A 23963-nucleotide genomic window follows, 5' to 3' on the forward strand; every position below is an offset into this window, starting at 1 on the left:
CACAGGAAGCAGCCAATCAGGAGGTGACACTATAAGGGGCTAGCCAATCAGAGGGTTGCAGGCTAGCATAAAAGGAGCCGCAGTGAAGACCAGAGTCAGTTCCTTGCTGGAGTCAAAGGAGTGTAGTTTGTGTTCCTGGCTGGCCAAAGGGAACTGTAGCACTATCGACAACTCAGTGCTGGCAGGGACCAGAGCAGTAAGAAAGGGCTCTTGGCTGGCTGCTGGGCCTGAACATAGATGCATCTTGAGGTAAGGGTAAAGCATTGGCGAAGCGGCACAGGGAACTGAAAGCAGTTTAGTTAAAGGGACATGGCCATAGGTGGCTGCTATTCTTAGGGTCCCTGGGCTGGCACCTAGAGTAGGGGTAGGCCACTACTGGCTCAATACCAGGGCTCATGGCTCAATACCAGGACTGAGACTGTTTAAAGACTGTAGACACACCCAGCCAGGAGGGGGCACTTGGGTACCATGCTGTTATATTCAGCCACAACATAATGTACCTTGGGTTAAATCTGTCATGTTTCTTATAATACGTTTCTATTTCTAACTATCTAATGCTTATTCAATCAATGCTCAGACTTCCAATATAGAAGCAAATATTTATAAGCCTCTAAAACAAAACATGCACATTTGATTTCCCAGCTCTTGCATATGCAAAACTCAGTATTACAAGTGTAAACTGTATTTGCAGATGCACATTGAGTGCTTATGTGAAACTACCCAATTTGAGAATTTAAACCTTGGCATCAGAAATGGTGGACTGTAATTTTAGAAGCCATTTCTGAACATTTGATGCATAAGGTCCAGAGAAAAGTATTTTCATACACTTAAAATATGTGTAGTTTTTTTTTTTAATTATTGGACTATATTTGCACACAAAAAAACCCTGTTTGGTTTGTAAATGAGAATTTCCCAGCTAGTGGACATAATATATTTTAAAGCACTGTTATGATCTGAAAGGTTGCCCTACAGAAATAGCATTGTGGGGTTCCATGTCTGAATCAATTACTTACCATATTTACTCATTTAATAATGCTGATGATCATGGCATCCAGGTTATTCTCCTGTAGCTGTGTTGTTCTGCAGTATTAATAGCAATAAAAGGTGATTTCCTCCCCCCCCCCCCCATTTGAAGTAAGGAGCTATGTCTGAAAATTCATGGAATTTAGGAAAGCTGGCATTTTTACAGTTACTTTGCAGAGTAGAAACATACTTGATACAGAAACTAAAAATGTATCATTTAACAATTAAAATTGCCTACATTGACATATTTGGCCAAATTATGCTGTCAATCATTCCACGTGTATCCAGGCTTAACTCTTTGGAGTTACTCCAGATTTATACTGGGGTAACTGAAAGCAACCTGGTGATACTGTTTATCCATAGGTACAAAGTATATGTTTTGTAATATCTGTACAGAACCTAGTACAATGGATAGGTACTAGTTGAATTGAATTAAATAAAATGAAAGGTTCTCAATTGGTTGTAAATAATTTCCAGTTTTAAAATAACTATGTATTTACAGATCGTGTACATGATACACTGAGTGATATGTACACTTTGATTAAGAGTATTTTCCCCAAACCTTTAGGCTGCTTGTGTTAAACTCTGTATGACTTGGTTGCTGACTTAATTAGGCCAACAACAAATGCAGCACGTTTGTAAAATTCTGTATTACAGCTGGAGATATCATAATAAATCAGAATAAACCTTGAAAATGGGATCTTTCAATACAGTTGTAGTAGTAAATACTTACACTGGTGGTTTAAAATGTTCTTTAAAAACATACTGGTACATAAAATAACTAGGGTTATTATCAGAGGTTGTTCAAGTATATTTTCTAACAATATGATAGGTCATGTCTTCAATGTATGCAAAACAACACTATTCTGAGGCTTCATTGCTTCAATTAACCACTGATTTTTGCATATGTGAGTAGTGTAGTATTGGGGCCTACAACTGGAACGATCTCCTAAGGTTTTGTGGTAATGTGCATTTCATCCAGATACAGCAAGGAACTCCTCCATGGTTGCTGCCCTATGAATAATTGAACTTGTAAAAAATGTGTTTGCAGAACTATGTCTAGTGATCATAAATCTGCCAGAGCTCATTAACAGCTTGCTCCAAACACTGGAAACCATGTGACAAAATGAAACTAGTGCAAAAGTCTCACTTCAACCAGATTTAAAATATCAGGCCAGAGGACAGCCTGATTATTAACACAAGAACATTGGGTTTGCTACATTGGGTCATGCCTTTGGTCCATTAACTCCAGTGACCAGGTGTTTCAGAAGGAAACTCCTGTCCCACTTCAATGTATCTACCCAACGTGATATGCTATACATTGTGGGGCTGACATCCAGAAGCATGATATTTTAAGAACAAGAAAGGAAAGGTGTGTACCTGTGTCTTACTGTATTTAGGGCAGCATTACAGTTAAAAGACAATTAAAATAAAACCGCACCAACAGAAACCTCCATTCATATTGTACAGGCCTAACCCATAAAAGAAAAGACATTCAGCCCTTGATCCAGCAAATCATTTAAGCCAGTGCTTAACTTCAGTGCACTTGAGTAGTCTGAATTGAAATGATTGGGATGGCTCACATGTTTTAAGTTAATCACATGCAGAAGTGCTCTGCAGAACCAGGCCCATTATTCATCCTGTTCTTAGCTAATTAAAAAAATGACCACAAATATTCACCTGCATGCACAGCCCCAGTGAGGAGAGAGGGAGCGCAGAAGATGATAAATGTTTAGTGGGGCTTTATAAAGCATCACAGCTGGATGCTCAGAGTTAGGCACCTAAGTCCCTATTTAAGCACATAAGTGGACGGATTTTTTTTTTCAGAGGTGCTGAGTGCTCCTGTTCTGACTTCAGTGGGAGCTGTATGGATTCTCAGCACCTCTGAAACTGGATCAGGTCACTTAGCCAGGTGCCTGACAACAGGCACCCACATTTGAAAACTTTGGTCTTTAAATTACATTTTGCCCAAGCATGGCAGGGGTGAAAGAATGGTCAGACATTATAAACTGACTTATATGGAGGAGTACAACTGCCCTGTGCTGGATGGACTATGTCAGCCCTCCTGTAGCACACCATATCTCCCTGTGTAAGTCTCTTACCTTCTAATGACTGGCTTGAAAAGTGGATCCTGCCTCTTGTACCACTGAAAATTAAGAGAGAACTCGTCTCAAACAGAGGAGTTCTGTGTCTTTGGAGCAGTTGGTCATTATCCATACTGCACATATATCTATATTTGCTAGCAATCATAGTGTCAATACATGTGTGCAATCACAGATCAATACAAGTGGATGACTTAGTGCATCATAGTTGCAATGCCCTGACACAACAGGGAAGGAGGATGGAGTTTTAAAAAGCTACTCTAAATACCGGCATGGCATGTCCACTACTGCTGGAAATACTACATCAGTGCAAAAAGGCAGAGTGAAGAAGGTAAGGATTTAGTTTTGGGCATGCAATAATATCCTCGCATTGTGTTGAATTCATCTCAAGTACAATTCTACTGTAGTAAATGGAATTGCACCTAGGATGAATTTGGCCTATTAGATCTATTTTATCTGTTGCCAAGTGCAATCAAAATGGCCTTTTCCGTTGTCTCTGAATAGGATTTATTTTTGGAACTGCAGTATACCTATTTGATGATTTACACTTAAATGTTCACCTATTGGCAATAGGAGATTGGTTTCAGCTGTGTGCAGTAAGAAGATAACTGTGACCGGCTATCAGCAAGGAGCAGACTCTTATACCATGCTCTGTTTGCTTAAGTGAAATGAAAGTATAATTTAGTACAATGGAGAAATATTGCATTTTGCCAGCATATCCAGCAAAGGTTTAACAAACCAATTGAGCTTCATTATTGAACAGCTGTATGACACACGTCTTGTACATAATTTCACACATGCAGTGCATTATCATAGTAAAATAGAGATTTCATGCTAAATTTTCCATTCTTCAGCTCTTCAGACAGTCTAACCTCTCCCATTTGTGTAAGAATTATGTGAGAGATTTCTCAGCTATTTTAGGAATTGCATGCAACATACCAATCACACAAAGTAGCAGTGATAGCCCATGAAACTGGTAGCAACTAAAGCCAGTAACTCCAGCATTTGGTTAACATTACTGCTGTAGATTTACTGTGCATTCTCCACCTATGTATCAAAAGTTATAACCTCTTTAACATCCTAGGGAAATGAGATGAGGTTGGATGACTTCCCACTGTGATTCATGGTGTCAGGCCAGGATAATAACAGTTGGCAAGATCCTCTGACAGAGTAAATGAGGATTTTTATTACCAGTGGGGACACCTCAGGGCTTTCATCCAATAATCCCTCTGGCTTATGCGTTTAACACAACTCACAGCAAGGTGCAGAAAATAACAAAAACGGCTTCTGATAAATCATTTGGTTAAGTAGGCTTTAAAAGCTGGTAGTTTAGTGCTGAAGGAACAGTCAACTACTCCTTTTATAGAATTATTGTTATTAGCCTCATTGCTGCTGGAAGCCATGCCTGAGCTGTACATCAAAACAGTGCAATTTCTTCTGCTTTGTATACGAGACCTCTTTTCCTTCCTTGGCTTCCACCTCTTTCCTCCACCTCCTAACTCTTTTTATTGCAAGGGGAGAGGGTCCGAGAGCTGGGCTGCAGCCTGAGCCTGAATGCCTACACCACAATTAAACAGCCCCTTAGCCTGAGCCCTGTGAGCCTGAGCCCACTGGCACAGGCCAGTCACAGGTTTTTAATTGCAGCGTAGACATACCATCAGAATGACAGTCCCTGATTTCGGGGAGAGCAGAGACTTAGTCTGGGAAACAGCAGAGCTCTGAGATAAAAGGAGTGACTCCAGCAGAGTGCGCTTCCTCCAACAATCTGTGTTGCTCTAATTTTTCACTTCTCTCCTTTTTTTCTTATGTGTCTTTCTCCCCCCCCCCCCCCATCCTCTTTGCTTCAAGCAGATCTCCTTTGCTATAGATCCAGCCCTGGATCGAGCTAACAGCACAGGTTAAACAAATACAGCTTCCTGAGTACAACAGGAGGTCTGGGTCAAGTCTGATCATTTCAGAGTAGCCATGCTGCTTGCTAATAGGTTTTTTCCTTCTTTCTCCTCTTCGGCTTTCCCTTAGTTCTGTAGTTTTCTCATCCCTTGGCCTGGGCTGAGACACCCACTGGTAGCAGCAGGGTGGCAGGAAGGCAACAAGCTTGCTTCAAATAACATTCTCTGTGCACATGAAGGATATTAACGGAGGGCTGGCTTCCAAATGAATTCTGTGTCAGCAATAGAAATCTGCTTTTACCTTCTGACTTCTCCCTTGTGGAGTTTTTTGTATGGGGTTTTAAACCACGTTTTGTTTTATTATTCATTTGAATCGCTTGAAGCAACTACTATAATTTTTTATACTGTCTAGTGTTCTCCCCCTCCCCCCTTACCTCACTACAGATCAGCCACTAAAACTTGTTGGCTGCTTTTTTTTTTTTTCTTTAAAAGCTTGATAGTGCTAACCCTCCCCCCATGCCATCCAAGAACAGAGTTCTGCATTCTGTGAGACTGTTTATTACACACAATCAGAATGCTGACTAAAGCAATGACCTGGAACCATGAAAGTGCTTCCCCATAGAGTGAATTACATGATAAGGAAACAAAATCACTTGATTATTTAAGGACACACATTCCTGAAAAATGTGGCTCTATGTAATGGCATTACTTCAAAATGCTGTGCTGGAACCCAATAGTGGTGTTTTTGTTTTTGTTTTTTCTTGTGGCTTTATCTAACTCCATGTAGTCTTTAAGATGTCAAATGAAATCCAATTAGATAATAAAGGAATTCATAGATTTTTTTAAAAAAAGCAACAGAGGGTCCTGTGGCACCTTTAAGACTAACAGAAGTATTGGAGCATAAGCTTTCATGGGTGAATGCCCACTTCATCAGACACAAGTAATGGAAATTTCCAGAGGCAGGTATAAATCAGTATGGAGATAACGAGGTTAGTTCAATCAGGGAGGGTGAGGTGCTCTGCTAGCAGTTGAGGTGTGAACACCAAGGGAGGAGAAACTGCTTCTGTAGTTGGCTAGCCATTCACAGTCTTTGTTTAATCCTGAACTGATGATGTCAAATTTGCAAATGAACTGGAGCTCAGCAGTTTTTCTTTGGAGTCTGGTCCTGAAGTTTTTTTGCTGTAAGATGGCTACCTTTACATCTGCTATTGTGTGGCCAGGGAGGTTGAAGTGTTCTCCTACAGGTTTTTGTATATTGCCATTCCTGATATCTGACTTGTGTCCATTTTTTCAATAACATTAACCATAAAGCCAAATTATTCAGGCACTGGAGCTACATGGCAAACACAAAAAAAGTGTGTTCAGACACTGCGTTTTGTAGACACTATGAATGCACATTTTTGTTTTGTAGGTTCAAAGTGGAAGGATGAAAGTTTGGCTCTAAATATCTATTTTTCTTCCAAGGTAAAAAGTTTTCTCCTAGTCCTTCAGAGAGAACTTCTTCTATCTTGATGCTTTATCACAGTGATCTTCCTTTTAAACCTATGTAATCGTCTATCATAGTTTTAAGGTGCTTTACCCACACTTAGATGCCATGACACCAGGGCAATATCTGATCAAGAGGGCCCACTATTAATAGTCTTAACTCTGAGATGTCAGCAAAGGCTGAGTAAGCTGCCTCTCCAACACTCTTAACCAACAGCAGCTTGAAGAATGAGGAACTGGACATGGGTAATGAATCTAGGTCTCTTGCATGGCTGAATGTAATGCTAACTACCATTTGGACAAATGTCCATGCTTCTGAAGTGCACTCTCTAAATATAAAATGTCTGCATTACTTAAAAGGTTAACCTAATTACTTATGAGAGGAGAGTGAAAAATGCATTTTAGAATACGTTGGACCCACTGAACTACTGTTCCCAGTTTCCATGCTGGAGGGAACTTTCTGAGCTTTGTGTTCCATTCAGAATCTTTACCAGGGTTTTGAGGAAGGGTGTTTGACTGGGGAGTCAGCCACATAACAGGTTGCAGGTGCTTGGCTGAGAAGTGGTGCAGGAAAATGAGTGGTAGGGGAAACTGTTGGATCGAGTATGTGCCATCAGTATGTTGCATAGACTAAGAGAGACCATAGAAAGAAACTAGAAGTAAACAATATGAAGGGTAAAGTCATGCACTGTGCAGTACGTGAGAGTGATTGACTGAAAAATCAAGTGGACATGGAGGTCCAATAAAGTGGAGAAGGAGAAAGATGACTTTGAGCTGGAAAGGCAGGGCCGCCCAGAGGGAGGGGCAAGTGGGGCAATTTGCCCCGGGCCCTGCAGGGGCCCAACGAGAATGTTGGAGGCTCCCCTCCGCCTTCCCCCATCCCCTGGCGCCTCAGCATGCCGCATCCAGGAGCTGCCCTGGACAGTACTGAAGCGGCATGGCTCGAGCGGGGCCTGAGGTCCTCCCGCTCGGAGCCGCGTGGTAAGGGTGTGGGGCTGCGAGATCCGGCGGGCCGAGTGGCAGGAGCTCCTGGACGTGGCTTGCTGAGGCTGTGGGAGAGGGGGGAGGCGGCATGGTAAGCCCCTCTGAGCCGGGCACCCCCCAGCTCTGAGCCCAGCCCCTCTGAGCCAGGCACCCCCTGACCCCCAGCTCCCCGACCCCCAGCTCCGAGCCCAGCCCTTCTGAGCTTGGCACCCCCCGACCTAGAGCCCAGCTCCCCACCCAGCCCTGGGCAACAGTAGCGCCACCCCCAGGCAGCGACAGCCCATTGGCACCAACCATCACCATCACCCAGCGACAGCCCATTATGTAATTGCAAATGTATACATACCATTAAAGCATTTAATGATTTTAAATGTATTGTGTATTTTCAAATTATTAAATTAATTTTTGAATGTATTTCACTGGTTATTTTTTTACATTTCCAAGTACATGTTACTAGAGTATTGCAACTTTTTTTTTATGGAAGGGGGCCCCAAAAATTGCTTTGCCCCAGGCCCCCTGAATCCTCTGGGCGGCCCTGTGGAAAGGGGATGGAGAGAGGGGAAAGAAAGATTGAATCAAGCATTTGAAAAAAGTCTGAAAAAGAAACTCAGCAGAGGAGAAAGTGAGAGAGAATGGGCTGTGAAGGCAGAAGAAAAGGATCCTGAAAAGCAAATGCAAAGGCCGAAGAGCATTGCCTGCCACGCTCGGCAGATAAATCCAGTCCAGGGGATCTCCGTCTGAAGTTTTGAAATGTTCTGTGCCTGAAGATATAATATACCTGGTTTTATCTGATTAGCAAAATACATGGTGTAGCATTCTGAGCACATCCAGTTTAAGTTGCTTTAAGAGGAAAGTTATTCAAAATCTGTGAAGTAGGTTGATCTTTGTCAAATGTTCTATAGATTTTGTGTAATATGAAACTTCCTGAATCCTTCTATCTCTAGCACCACTAGCTAAACCTGATGTGGTAACTCATAAAGCAGCAGCACTCAGCAGAGAACTTGATCTGACTTTGTTATGAAAATGTGAGTAAATAAACAGTAAGAAAGATATCTTGGAACATAAAATAAAGTTGCTCTGCATGTCAAAATAAAAAAAGATGTCTTTAATAGAGCTTACCCATGTACTCAGCTGGGCAGATGCAGTCATACTTGCCTATCTGGTTCAGGCATGTAGCCCCATTCAAGCAGGGATCTGAATCACATTCATTCACTTCCAGGTCACAGTGCTTGCCTTGATAGCCTGGGACACAGTAGCAGGAGTACCCGTCAATTCCTTCCCTGCACAATGCTCCATTGTGGCATGGATTAGAAATGCACACATTGAAGTAGGTCTCACACAGCATGCCCGTGTATCCTGCACTACAAACACAGGTAGGGCCAGCCACGCCATTCTGACAAGTGCCTCCATGTCTACAAGGGTTTGTGTCACAGAGGCTGATGGCTGTTTCACAGGTAGTTCCACTGTACCCAGTGTGGCATTCACAAGTAAAGCTGAGGTTTCCTGCAGTGCTTAAACAGGTAGCATTTTGAAGACAAGGGTTTGAGGCGCAAGGATCATCAGTTTTATTGCAGTCTTCCCCCAAAATATCAACTGTGTCTGCACAGCGGCAGGAATCGTCCTTAGCAGCAGCATCACATGTAGAGTTCTTTTGGCAAGAGTTTGACAGGCACCTGGAATCATTTCTTATGCTAAGTGACCCTAGGAAGGAAACACAAAAATTACTGAGAAACTTCCAGAGCAGTTTAAATGAAGAAGAAAGAACTACAAATCTTATTATAATGTTTTAAACTAGACCTCTCTCTTGTAATTTTTCACTGTTGAAAAGAAAATAGAGTTGGGGGAGGATGTGGCAATGAATTCTTTAATACAAAAAAAAAAAAAAAGTACCACCGCATGAACAGAGTATAATTTCCTATTACCTATCCCTTCCAGAGACCATTGGCGGCAGCAGCAGCAGCATCAAGATTTGCAAACTCACAGCCTAATACCAATAACAAAATGCTGCCCCAACCATCAGTGAACATTAGTACGTTCAGTCAGTGGTTTGGAATGCATGTGATGTGGAAGACTGGATCCTAAATTGATTTTATTAGGAAGGATAATAGTCTGAATCTGTAAAAAGCAACAGAGGGTCCTGTGGCACCTTTAAGACTAACAGAAGTATTGGAGCATAAGCTTTCGTGGGTGAATGCCCACTTCATCAGACGCTTCTGATGAAGTGGGCATTCACCCACGAAAGCTTATGCTCCAATACTTCTGTTAGTCTTAAAGGTGCCACAGGACCCTCTGTTGCTTTTTACAGATTCAGACTAACACGGCTACCCCTCTGAGTCTTACATGTATACAGCATCTTTCATAAGAACAGCCATACTGGGTCAGACCAAAGGTTCATTTAGTCCAGTATCCTGTCTTCCAACAGTGGCCAATGCCAGGTGCTTCAGAGGCCTGGTCTACACTATGACTTTAATTTGGATTTAGCAGCGTTAAATCGAATTAACCCTGCACCCGTCCACACAATGAAGCCATTTATTTCGAAATAAAGGGCTCTTAAAATCGATTTCTGTAGTCCACCCCAACGAGCGGAGTAGCGCCAAAATCGATATTGTCATTTCGAATTAGGGTTAGTGTGGCCGCAATTCAATGGTATTGGCCTCCGGGAGCTATCCCACAGTGCACCATTGTGACCGCTCTGGACAGCAATCTGAACTCGGATGCACTGGCCAGGTAGACAGGAAAAGCCCTGCGAACATTTGAATTTCATTTCCTGTTTGCCCAGCGTGGAGAGCACAGGTGACCACAGATAACTCATCACCACAGGTAACCATGCAGGCCGATAATCGAAAAAGAGCACCAGCATGGACCGTATGGGAGGTACTGGATCTGATTGCTATATGGGGAGAGGATTCAGTGCTAGCAGAACTTCGTTCGAAAAGACGAAATGCCAAAACTTTTGAAAAAATCTCCAAGGGCATGATGGAGAGAGGCCACAATAGGGACTCAGATCAGTGCCGCGTGAAAGTCAAGGAGCTCAGACAAGCCTATCAAAAAACAAAGGAGGCAAACGGTCGCTCCGGGTCAGAGCCGCAGACATGCTGCTTCTACGCCGAGCTGCATGCAGTTCTAGGGGGGGCCGCCACCACTACCCCACCTCTGACCGTGGATTCTGAGGCGGGGATAATCTCATCAGCTACACCTGAGGATTCTGCGGATGGGGAAGAGGAGGAGGAGGAGGAGGAGGACGAGCTTGCGGAGAGCACCCAGCACTCCGTTCTCCCCAACAGCCAGGATCTTTTTCTGAGCCTGACTGAAGTACCCTTCCAAACCTCCCAAGCCAGTATCCAAGACCACGACCCCATGGAAGGGACATCAGGTGAGTTTTAAAATATAAAACTTGTTTTAAAAGCAAGCGTTTTTTAATGATTACTTTGCCCTGAGGACTTGGGATGCATTTGCGGCCAGTACAGCTACTGGAAAAGTCTGTTAACGTGTCTGGGGATGGAGCGGAAATCCTCCAGGGACATCTCCATGAAGCTCTCTTGGAGGTCCTCCAAAAGCCTTGCCACAAGGTTTCTGGGCAGTGCAGCCTTATTCCGTCCTCCATGGTAGGACACTTGACCGCACCATGCTTGCAGCAAGTAATCTGGTATCATTGCATGACAAAGCCTGGCAGCGTATGGTCCCGGTGTTTGCTGGCATTCAAGCAACATCCATTCTTTATCTCGCTGTGTAATCCTCAGGAGAGTGATATCACTCATGGTAACCTGGTTGAAATACGGGAACTTAATTAAGGGGACAGAGGTGGCCGTTCCTACTGGGCTGTTTGCCTGTGGCTGAAAAGAAAGCCTTCCCTGCAGTTAGCCAAGCGCGGGGGGGGGGGCTGGAAAATTGGCCCAGAGCTTTTCGCGTTTGGCTAGCAGGGATCTTCCCTGATACCAGCCATGCGGTGGGGGGAGGGGTAAAGCGATCATCCCAGAGAATTCATGGCGGGGTGGGGGGTGTTAGTTTGGTTCCTGCAGGGATCTTCCCTGATACCAGCCACGCGGTGGGGGGAGGGATAAAGCTATCATCCAGAGAATTGGATGGGGGGGGGGGGTTAGTTTGTTTTCTGCTGCTGAAGGTTAACAGGAAAACCACAGCACTCAACGGGCTTTGCTTGGTATGTGGGAAAGGAGGGCGCAGAAGCCGAAAGACAATGGCTTACCATGGCCGCATGCAAGCCGAATTCTGTTGCCCGGACCTGCGTCTGTGATCTCTAGCAGCAAAGCCACAGGCACTCAATATTAAGAGGCAAAATGCGACCTTGCACAGAAATCACATGTGCTATGTAATGTGAATAGTGTTGGTCACCGTAAAAGAGTATAAGCATTGTTCTGTAAAATGTATCTTTTTAAAAAATTCTCTCCTTTTTTCCCTCCCTCCAGCAGCTGCAAATTCTTCAAGCCTCCCTCCTCCGTCCCGAAGGCTATCTCAGATAAGGCGTCGGAAAAAGAAGACGCGAGATGAGATGTTCACAGAAATCATGGAATCCACCCGCAGTGAAAGAGCTCATCTGAATGAGTGGAAGGACACGGTTTCAAAGTATAGGAAAGAAGCCAGTGAACGTGAGGACAGGAGGGACCAACGTGAGGAGAGGAGAGACGCTCGAGATGAGAGGTGGCGGCAGGAAGATCAGAGGAGGCAGGATGCAACACTGGGGCTGCTACGTGAGCAAACAGACATGCTCCGGCATCTGGTGGAGCTTCAGGAACGGCAGCAGGATAACAGAGTGCCGCTACAGCCCCTGTATAACCCCCCTCACCATGTTCCATAGCCTCCTCACCCAGATGTGTAAGAACGTGTGGGGGGGAGGCTCCGTACACCCTCCCATTCCACCCCAGTGGACAGCCCAAGCAAAAGGCTGTCATTTTTTTTAACCTTTTTTTAGTGGCCTTTTCCTTCCCGCCAATCCTCCTCCCAAACCCCACCTGGGTTCTCTCCCTCTTTTTATAATCAATTAATAAAGAATAAATGATTTTTAAATGATCGTGACTTTATTTCCTTTGAAAGCAAGCCTGGGGGTAGGGGGAGGGTGGGTTCCTTACAGAGAATGAGTCAATAAAGGGGGATGGTTTTCATGAAGGAGAAACAAACAGAAATTTCACACTGTAGCCTGGCCAGTCATGAAACTGGTTTTCAAAGCTTCTCTGATGCACAGCGCTTCCTGGTGTGCTCTTCTAATCGCCCTGGTGTCTGGCTGCGCATAATCAGCAGCCAGGCGATTTGCCTCAGCCTCCCACCCCGCCATAAAGGTCTCCCCCTTACTCTCACAGAGATTGTGGAGCACACAGCAAGCAGAAATAACAATGGGGATATTGGTTTGGCTGAGGTCTGAGCGAGTCAGTAACGATCGCCAGCGACCTTTTAAACGGCCAAATGCACATTCTACCACCATTCTGCACTTGCTCAGCCTGTAGTTGAACAGCTCCTGACTCCTGTCCAGGCTGCCTGTGTATGGCTTCATGAGCCATGGCGTTAAGGGGTAGGCTGGGTCCCCAAGAATAACTATTGGCATTTCAACATCCCCAACGGTTATTTTCTGGTCTGGAAAGTAAGTCCCTTGCTGCAGGTGTTTAAACAGAGTAGTGTTCCTGAAGACATGAGCATCATGAACCCTTCCCGGCCAGCCCATGTTGATGTTGGTGAAACGTCCCTTGTGATCCACAAGTGCTTGTAGCACCATTGAAAAGTACCCCTTGCGGTTTATGTACTGGGTACCCTGGTGATCCGGTGCCAAGATAGGGATATGGGTTCCATCTATCGCCCCACCGCAGTTCGGGAATCCCATTGCAGCAAAGCCATCCACTATGACCTGCACATTTCCCAGAGTCACTATCTTTCGTAGCAGCAGCTCAGTGATTGCTTTGGCTACTTGCATCACAGCAGCCCCCACAGTAGATTTGCCCACTCCAAATTGATTCCCGACTGACCGGTAGCTGTCTGGCGTTGCAAGCTTCCACAGGGCTATCGCCACTCGCTTCTCAAATGTGAGGGCTGCTCTCATCTTGGTACTCTGGCGTTTCAGGGCAGGGGACAGCAAGTCACAAAGTTCCATGAAAGTGCCCTTACGCATGCGAAAGTTTCGCAGCCACTGGGAATCGTCCCACACCTGCAACACTATGTGGTCCCACCAGTCTGTGCTTGTTTCCCGGGCCCAGAATCGGCATTCCATGGATAGAACCTGCCCCATTAACCATATGATCTCCAAAGCACCGGGGTCCCCGGTTTGAGAGAATTCTATGTCCATGTCCATGTCCTCATCATACTTGTCGCTGTGCTGCCGTCGCCGCCCCCTCCTCGCCTCGTTTTTCTGGTCCAGGCTCAGCATAAACTGCACGAGAACGCACGAGGTGTTTACAATGTTCATGACTGCTGTCTTGAGCTGAGCAGGCTCCATGCTTGCCGTGGTATGGAGTCTGCAGTGTTCACCCAGGAAAAAAGGCGCGAAATGGTTGTCTGCCGTTGCTTTCATGGAGGGAGGGGTGAGGCTGTACCCAGAACCACCTGCGACAATGTTTTTTGCCCTATCAGGCACTGGGATCTCAACCCAGAATTCCAATGGACGGGGGAGACTGCGGGAACCCACAGTGCAACGCTCCGGAAATCGACGCTAGCCCCGGTACATGGACGCACACCACCGAATTAATGTGCTTAGTGTGGCCGCATACATTCGACTTTATACAATCTGTTTCCAAAATTCGAATTATATAAATTCGGATTAATCCCGTAGTGTAGACATACCCAAAGGGAGGGAACAGAACAGGTAATCAAGTGATCCATCCCCTGTCACCCATCTCAAAGGATCCCAATGTGTTTTAATAAACTGATACATTCATCCACCACTGGATGCAGCCACTTGTGGGGGAGAAGGGAGACATGGCAATTATTTAACTGAGCACAGCATCAGTTCAGGGCAACAAGTGAAGAATACTTTATCCAACTGAAACAGCACAAAGAATTTAGGGAAACAGAAATTTAGCTGAATTACCTGGGTTAATAAGCTCTTCTTACAGAGTGCTATGTGATCTTTCTTGCTCATTAATAGTCAGGACTTAAACACCCCTGTCTTCCAAAATGAAACCGCTCACTGACCCTATCATCACAAGGCATTACTTCAGGACCAATTCAGAGGAAAGAATACCACCCAGGGAATCGTCAGCACCACTTCCTGCAGCACCTTGGAGTTCTCTCATTCAGGTCTGACCTGACTCACCCTCAGCTTAGTTTGTAAGGTCTGAGAGGATCAGTGAAGAGATGTTAACAGAGATGATCCTGTTGCTGCAGGATGTCTGTTACCCCTGGCCTCAGTTCAGCAAAACATTTAAGTACATGTTTAAGTTCATCCCTAGCCAGCAAAGCCTGTCCCTAGGTGCTTTGTTGAACAGGGATGGACTCCTGACTCAGGGCCTGAGGAAGCAATTCTGTGATTGCCTCCTACTAAGCCAGTAGGCAATCCTAACATAGACTTCAGACAATAATGGATCAAATGTCACAGCCAATCATGACCAATGAGTGGAAATGAGGAGGAGGGGTGGTTAGTTATTGACACACACAGTCCATGAAAGAAAATAGAAGATGTAGAAATAATGTTAAAAGCTTAAAACGTGTATTATGTATTACTAGATTACAATTTTATCCAATGCAACTTTTTTTGTAACCAATTGCCACCATGCTATGAACAAATACTGTAATGTCTAGTGAACATTTGAGTAGAACAGAACTTCTTCAGTGATGACAATATAGTACCCCTGGAACTGTCCAGCATTCTGGAGTCAGAATAAAAGCAGTAAAGCTGTTTAAATTAAAAAAGTATACTACTGGAGGGGAAAATCCATGTTTATACAACAGAAAAAAAGATGCTGTCACATCTTGGCTGAGAAGCTACTAAAGAAAGCTGAATGGACCCTTCAGAAAGAGGCTAGTGAGTCAAAAGACAAAAAACATGCATGTGTGCTGGAGAATGCATATTATATTAAACAATCTCTGTTGCAGTCCTGGTCTGAATACATCATATTAGTCTTTTTTTCCTTTCAATTTTTGCTCTGGATCCCTGTTTTAGAAGTAGGCAGTATACATTTGTTGTAGTGTAGCTGCTTGATAATGAATGGTGGAATGTTATATTTAATATGCTGTTCCTTGTATGTGGGTGAGCTGTCCCTTTAAAGGGAATTCAGGCTCAGCTATCACCTGTCTCTAATTTCTTCCTGGGTCTTGGGACTGACAGTCCAGAGAGCAGGTGACCAAGAGGCAGGCCATCTAGGATATATAAGAGGCAGCCTGGGTGGGGGGAGGGGGAGTTGATGGTTTTGGTAGGAGAAGCAATGAGCTGGGAGGCTCATCAATAACTGGGCTGTGGAGACAGATCTGTGATAGTTAGCTCACTGCTGAGAGATTCCTGGGGTAGAAAAATGGCAGGCTGGGGAAACGCACCAAGAGCCAGGGGAGTTCCTTGTAGAAAGGGAGCCAAGAACAGAGCCTGTGAGGGAACTGGCTATGAAGGCCTGAGGAAGGGATTGGCAGTGTAGGAAGTGGCCTAGGGGAAGTGAGGCAGTGTGGGGTGTTAGTGAATGAGACAGCCACTTCACTCTCAGGGTCCCTAGACTGGAACTGAGGGAAAAAGAGAGCTGAGGTTCCCTGACACCTCAGCTGTCCCACCTGCAAAGTGTGAGCTGACACACTCAGTCCAGAGAGAGATCTGCCACTGATGGGAGGTGGAATATTTACAGAGCCCTGTAGATAAACTTTTTAGCCTGGGAAGGCAATGGAACAGTGGTCAGCCTGTAATACAAGAGACTTGGGGAACCTCTTCACTGAGATGGAAGGAGTAGGGCTGTTCATCTGGGGAGACCAAAAGACCAATGAGACCAGTCACAGAAGACAAAAGGGCTTGTACAGTGTTTTGGTTTTTTGGTTGTTTGAGGGAGGATACAGGCGGCCTTATTTGGTTTGGACTCCGTGGTTTTGTCTTGCAAGGAGTGGACTTTTGCTGTGGCCAGAGGGACAAAGCCTCAGATAATCTTACCAGAAAAGCATGCCTATAATAGGAACTGTGACAGAGTGACACATCTGGAGATCAGAGAAGTGAGCTGTGCCTCCTCATGTGGTTTCCTCTTTATGAGATGTGCAGCGGAGCTCTGGATATTTGTGAAAATAAAATATACCAATTTGGAGGGTGGGTCCCACATACGCAGGGATGGATATATTTATTCACTCAACGGCCTAATTATTGTCTGATGAAACAAGTAGCCTGTGTGTGCATATTACATTATAGTTCTCAATACCATTTTAACAATGATTCCATGATTTGACCCAAACCAGTAGTGGTCTTTAAGGTATCCTGCAAATGAAAAACATGTGTTTTATGCCTTTTTGTTTCTTTATTATGATATACAAAGAAGACCTGAAAAGGGTTTTGGTTTTGCTTCTTCATATGTGGCTAGGGAAAAAAAAAAAAAAGTTTCCTCCCCTCCCACTGCCTCCTGCCTAGAATAGAATCTGAGATGGGAAGGAATTTTTTATGGAGGCATTGGTTATGACACCATAGTTAAGGTTGACTTTTGCACTTGAAGGATTTCAGCCTCCCAGTTATGAACTGGGGGGGGGGGAGGAAAGGGGGAAGAGAGGGAAGCAGATCCTCCCAAACTTACTTGAGTATAGAATTCATTATCTGAGAATTTACAAGTAAACCTGATAATTAGTTTGTTAGAATTAATGAAGCTGGGTGTGACGTTGTGCAGTCTATATGGTTTTATAAAAACATGATAAGTGAATATAACGTAACTGGGATAGTTTTATAAAGATTTGATAATAAGCGAATATAATGCAACTGGGATATGCTTCATGCAAAAGGTCTCTTGTAAGGTATCATTACAAAGCTTATAATCTACTGAGTGTGATCATCCTATTTGTAGAAATGTACCACTCTTGTATCTAAAACTAGAAATATAAAATATAACTCTGAGGGCCTATTGTAATTATGTAAAGTGTGGGCCATTAATGATGGTTTGGAATCTTGATGACTCCCATTAACAAGGACCATTGTCTGCAGATGGCTATGTTTACCTGTTAGTCTTCCTGTATATGTGTGTGCTGGCAAGTGGGTAATGAAGTCTTGCAGTGACATGTGATCATGTCACCTGAACTGGAATCCATCTTTAACCTGGGTGCTTTTCCAGTGAGGGGGGTGGAAACCCAGAGGGACAAAGGGTTCCCGCCTTATGCAAAAGATATATAAAGGGGTGGAAGAGAACAGAGAGGGAGAGGAGCCATCATGAAGAATCCCCTAGCTATCACCTGAGCTGCAACACGAGCTGTACCAGGGGAAAGAATTGTGCCCAGGCCTGGAAGGTGTCCAGTCTGAGCAAAAGCTTACTGAAGCATCTCTGAGGGTGAGATTATCTGTATTCAGTTTGATTAGACATAGATTTGTGCATTTTATTTTATTTTGCTTGGTGACTTACTTTGTTCTGTCTGTTACTACCTGGAACCACTTAAATCCTATTTTCTGTATTTAATAAAATCACTTTTTTCCTTATTAATTAACTCAGAGTATGTATTAATACCTGGGGGAGCAAACAACTCTGCATATCTCTCTATCACTGTTATAGAGGGCAAACAATTTATGAGTTTACTCTGCATAAGCTTTATACAGGGTAAAACGGATTTATTTGGGTTTAGACCCCATTGGGAGTTGGGCATCTGAGTGCTAAAGACAAGCACACTTCTGTGAGCTGTTTTCAGGTAAACTTGCAGCTTTGGGGCAAGTGATTCAGACCCTGGGTCTGTGTTGGAGCAGACGGGAGTGTCTGGCTCAGCAAGACAGGGTGCTGGAGTCCTGAGCTGGCAGGGAAAACAGAAGCAGGGGTAGTCTTGGTACATCAGGTGGCAGCTCCCAAGGGGGTTTCTGTGATCCAACCCGTCACACTGGTTTCTTTAAGAAAACTAGCACCTATGTTAGGCACTTCTGAGGACCGTATGATCTTAATAACACAATAATGCATTCTTCAAACTGTTTATAAAGTTACATTAATTGGAATTGTATGATTAGGATATATCTGAAGAAATTAGGCTGTTTAAGTAATTAGCAACTGTATCTAGCTATAACTATACAGCCTACAAGGGGGGTAGGTCAACAGCTCAGCTGGGGAGATTCTCAGGGGGATGCTTCTGTCTGGTTTATGTCAGAGCAACATCAAGGGCCCTTAGGACCACAAAGAACTGGGCACTTTCTCTCTCTCTCTCTCTCATGTGCTCTGGATTTTATCTGTATAGTCCCAAGGAGCATAGCAGTCCTGGATGGAGATGCCATCGTTGCTTAGGATGGGTCCTTCCCTTCGGATGGCTTTGCAGACCAGGATCAAGAATTTGCATTAATAGCATAGGCAGACTGGAGCTCCTGGAAGAATCTATGCACAATGGTCTGTTGATGTTACCTCTCATGTTAAGAAGGTAGGCAGCTGGATTCTTACCAAGCTGTAGCATCTGCACTGCTACCATCTTCCTGTAGCTCTCCTTGGGGCAGCACAGATCTGTATTCTCCCTCCCCCCCCCCCCCCCGCTTGTGGTTCTTTGCCGCAGTGTGTAGTCCATGATCTGGCCCCTAGTGTATTGTTCAGCCTGTATAATCGCACTTTATTCTTCCTTTCCAGTTTCAATTTGATACACAGCAATGTTCTCTCTCTATAAGCTAGCTTGGCACCTTGCAATTTGCTCTGAATAAGGGGCATCATGTAGCCATTCTGCCCCAGTAGCACAGCAGGGACCAGGCTGTGACTCAAAGGGTGGGAATTTTGAAAGCACGTAAGCAACTTAGGAGCATACGTTTTATTAACTCTCAAGGCTCCTAAGTGAATTAGGTGTTTTTTTGAAAACCTACCCTCTGAGTCACAATCTGGTCCTGGTTCCCCCCACACCCACCTTGTTCCATGCCACAGTCCTCTTTCTGTTGCAGGTTACTTCTTTCCCCCTCTTCCCCCCGCCCCTGCTCAGGTGTGCTGGTGAGTGCATATGGGGTAGGAGAGAATAGGTTAAAGGGTCTACTTACTCCCCACCCACCTATGCAGGATGGGACCTATGGTGTGAGTAGCCCATACCCAGGAGAAAGGGCACATGGGTGCATAGGATGGCTCAGGTTGAGTGCTAAAGGGCAGCTATCAGGAGAAAAATGTCTCAATTTAACATAGTGGGAAAGGAGAATAGGGCAAGTGAAGAAACATTTAAATGTTCTTGGGAGCTAGATTTTGGCAGCTTTATATAGAGATAACCTTATGAGTCCTCACATGTTCCAAACTAAGCTCTGCAGAGAATGAGCCTTTTGCATTCTCAACGAATTAAGATCACTTGAGCAGTGACCTGCTCTGACAGAGATTCTTAAAATTAATGTTTAACATTAGAAAAATTCAAACAAAGCACTGATCACTTTAGATTTAGACTGATTGACACATGAAGTAATTATCTGAGTCTCTTTAAAACATCACCACATTAATCTAATTACTAGAGAAATTAGTGCCAAACCTTTTACCCCATGGTTAAAACATTTTGATGTAAGTGAGATCCTTGGCAGTACACTTCATAGAAGATGGAATATATTGGATTCTCTGAATTTTCCTTCTACACTAAATACTTTGCAGTAAAGCTTGCCACCTACTGGTTATCACCTGTACTACTAGAAATGGTGTAAATAGTCTAACATTAATGAGATGTAGCTAGAAGAAACTAGCCACATTTTAAGAGACTTTAGAAATAAAGGGGCCAGATCTTCGCTCAGATAACTTTTCAATGGACTTACACCAGCTTAACAGGGTTGCACTTGTGTAATTGAGAGCATATGACCAATCAACACTGAAAAATGTATGATGGTCTCTCTTCTTAGAGATTTCTGCCTCAGTGGCCAGAATCCACCCTTGTGATGTTACAAGACAATGTTATTTATGAGGCTGTGAATGCACAGCCATCTGCACCTGAGGGCCAAATTTGACCCTTCAAGGTTAAATCATCAGAACAATAACAAAGAGACTTGGTCCTGCTAGTGAAGGCAGGGGGCTGGACTCAATGACCTTTCAGGGTCCCTTCCAGTTCTGAGATAGATGTATCTCCATATATTTATATTTAATGAAGATTCTAGGGTGGGATTTTCAGAAGTGACTTGGCACAGTTCTATGGACTTTCAATGGGATTTGTTCTCCTAGGTTACTCTTAATACTTTTGCTTTAGGGATCAGTTTCTTCTAACATCTGTCCTATTCAGAGATAGAGGCTTCATGGGTTTGGGGTTTTTTTAAACAAAAAAAAATCATAATTTTAAAAGGATAAAATTAACAGACACAAGAGTAAAGGATTCCATCAGTTCTGATTCTATTCAGGTCTTATTTAACAGTTCTTATCTTTCCCAAATAAATGACCTCAGGCTCAAAGGGGAACAACCTCTGCCCCCCAATAAGTTGAATTACACATCCACCTTGTTCATAGATCACATGCTGGTTTCTTCCTTAACCTTCACCCAGCATCCCCTATGATTACTCATATATTGATAGACTCCTCTGAACCCAGGTTGCTATTGTCCCCTAATCAACTGGGCTCCAATCCCAGCACTGACTCACTTGTCCAGCTGTGCATTGCACAATGTAACCTGCACTCCCAGTAGACACACAGCTGTTAGAGTCAGCTTTGCATAGTGACTTTGCCTGTTACTATCTAGTAGCTCCCAGATTAAGTCAGATAGGAATGACTTTTGCCTGTAAAGAAGAAGATGGATATGGTATAATCTCATCTTTGATTCCAGTTAGTCTCAGAATCTTTGCAAGGCTGGGATTCAGCCCTTTCTGCAGCCCTACCTTGCCCAGGGGGACTTATTAATATACTGGCAAAAATATTATCTTTGGTTACTGTCACCATATGATAGGTGGATGGAAACTTGCCAGCATATAGAAGCACTAACCAGTTGCCTGAAGTTGCTTCCCTCTGACCCTTAGGCTCTTGTGCTTTGTCCAGATCCATGCCTAAAATTTGCCAATCTAGGGAATCAGGACAAAAGTTGCAGCTCTGAGAGCACACTGTTATGCTCCTGGTTCTGCCTAGTGTCTAGCATTGTTTTGCTAAAATGACTGTTTGCTGGAGACAGGCTGTTGAGATTGGGCTATTAGCCCAATATATTTTAAAATATACTAAAACCTGTTTATACAATGCTTTTCATCTCCGTATTTCACAGTGCTTTATGAAAGGTGGTATGTATCGTTATCCCCATTTTATAGAAAGGCACTGAGAATAAATGACTTGCCCAAAGCAGCAGGCTGAGTCAGCTGAAGAGTTGGGTTTGGAGCCCAGGTCAGGAGACTTGTCTTTGTGCTTAGATCACAGCAGCACTTCAGAATACTTTGCACTTCTATAGCACCTTCCACTGAGGATCTCAACACTCAGTAAATGTAAATCACTTACTGGTAAGATGATTAGGTAAGAGCTTTTCTTTTCTTTTCTTTTTTTTTTAAAAAAGCCCTACAAGTGTAGGTAATAGTCAGAGAAGGAAAACACATCCTTTGGCCTGCAGAACTCTGCTGGGTTGTTTCTGATATATATACACAATCCCAAATAAATCCTTCAGCAAAGACTTGTTCTTTCTGGATACATCTCCATAAGGTAGCTAAATACTGTAACTAATGGCAGGAATTTTTACCACATTTCAGTCACTAAAAGCCTAGTTCATCACATTCAGGTGAACTATTGTCAGGTGGACTGTGCTAAGTAGTTCATCATGGCCTGCAGATGCTTGTTGTTAGCAAACCCATTCCTCAGTAGGGTCTGCCTTTTTTTTTTTCCCCCCTTTTCTTTTCTTCTCCCTCCCTCTCTCTCTCTCTCTCTCTCTCTCCTGGAGAAGGGCCTGATCTTCACTGGAGCTTTCAGCACTAACAGCTGTAGGGTCCTCTCATGTAATCTACAGACATTTTCTGACCTTCTCAAAGCAGTTGGTATATTTCCTAGGAGAAGAACTCCCCTGCAGAAGACTAGATCCTGGATACTCTTTAAAGTCATCAGCACTGACAAGCGCATGGTGCTTGGCAGGGGACTTAATTGGCTGCAAATTCCCCTTTATTGAACACATAGCTTGTCTGCTAAATTAAAATCAGGAAGGTTAAATTCTTGTGACTCTCTCTCACACACATTTAAGTAACAACCACACACACTAAGGGAGGCAAGGGAGATCAAAGTGAAGACTAGCATTCTGTGCTTGCCCAGACCTTTTGTTTCATGTTGTGAGCAGATCCAGCTGTGCATCACTATGCATAGTTCATCTGAGGGGAGCTCCATCCCCTAGTGTTGCCTAACACATTGTCAAAGGCTTGAATGTTTAGCCTTATACCTGCCACTGAACTGCTAACATGTACTACTGCTCTTTGTCCTGCTGCAGCACACATGCTGGACCATTAGTTGATAGCTGAGACTTTCAATTTTAAGTGCCTTTAGCTATAACTATTTAATTCCTTAATTATTAATCAAGTGATATTGAGCAGGGATTATATTGGAGTAGGAGAAATTGAGTGCTGCTTCACTCAAGTTCAACCCACAGTCCCTGTCTATATGGGTTGGGATTTTTTGCTAATATGATCAGCAACAGAATAGTTAACTATGTTGACATGTGGAAAGTCCTCATTAGCTTTCAGAGACAATTGATTGAGATGAACACAGCACCATTGGCCTCTTAGAGCTACCATTTCAGTCTGTCAGGTGACTTAGCAAAAGTAGATGGCATTGGTTCACATTCAGAAGGTTTCCTTCACAACCAGATAAGGCTAGCAGAGAAGTGCTGGTACAACAAACTCCTAAGTAACTGCTCTGTCCTGTCCCTGGGGTTTGGAGTCAGAACATTTGTTGTTCATTTCTTGTTTAAACAAATCTGTCACTGAGATTATAACACAAATTTGAGTTCCTGTCACTGAAATATCAAGTTCTCTGGTTCTAGTAAGGTTTTGAGAGAATTACCCATCCACTTAAATGCTATGTCTACACCACGAAATTAGGTCGAATTTATAGAAGTCAGTTGTTTAGAAATCGTTTTTATAAGGTCGATTGTGTGTGTCCCCACACAAAATGCACTAAGTGCATTAAGTCGGCAGACTGCGTCCACAGTACTGAGGCTAGCGTCGACTTCCGGAGCGTTGCACTGTGGTAGCTATCCCACAGTTCCCGCAGTCTCTGCTGCTCATTGGAATTCTGGGTTAAGATCCCAATGCCTGATGGGGCAAAAACAGTGTCGCAGGTGATTCTGGGTACATGTCATCAGGACCCACCTTCCCTCCCTCCCTGATGTGAAAGCAACGGCAGACAATCGTTTCGCGCCTTTTTTCAGCCCAGACGCCATAGCACTGGGATCATGGAGCCCGCTCAGATCACCACGGCAATTATGAGCACTTTAAACACCACGCGCATTATCCTGGAGTATATGCAGGACC

General features: G+C 43.9%; 1 protein-coding gene across 1 annotated transcript in view; it reads right to left on the bottom strand.

Annotated features, from left to right (window-relative positions):
* Window positions 1-23963, bottom strand: part of CRB1 (crumbs cell polarity complex component 1) — a 163174-nt gene that overhangs the window by 103227 nt on the left and 35984 nt on the right. Inside the window, exon 2 of the mRNA XM_065409913.1 lies at window positions 8603-9184. Within this exon, the coding sequence (XP_065265985.1) occupies window positions 8603-9184 (582 nt within the window). The remainder of the gene's footprint in view (window positions 1-8602; window positions 9185-23963) is intronic.

The sequence above is a fragment of the Emys orbicularis genome, chromosome 8, assembly GCF_028017835.1.
Source record: "Emys orbicularis isolate rEmyOrb1 chromosome 8, rEmyOrb1.hap1, whole genome shotgun sequence".
Classification (NCBI taxonomy): Eukaryota; Metazoa; Chordata; order Testudines; family Emydidae; genus Emys; species Emys orbicularis.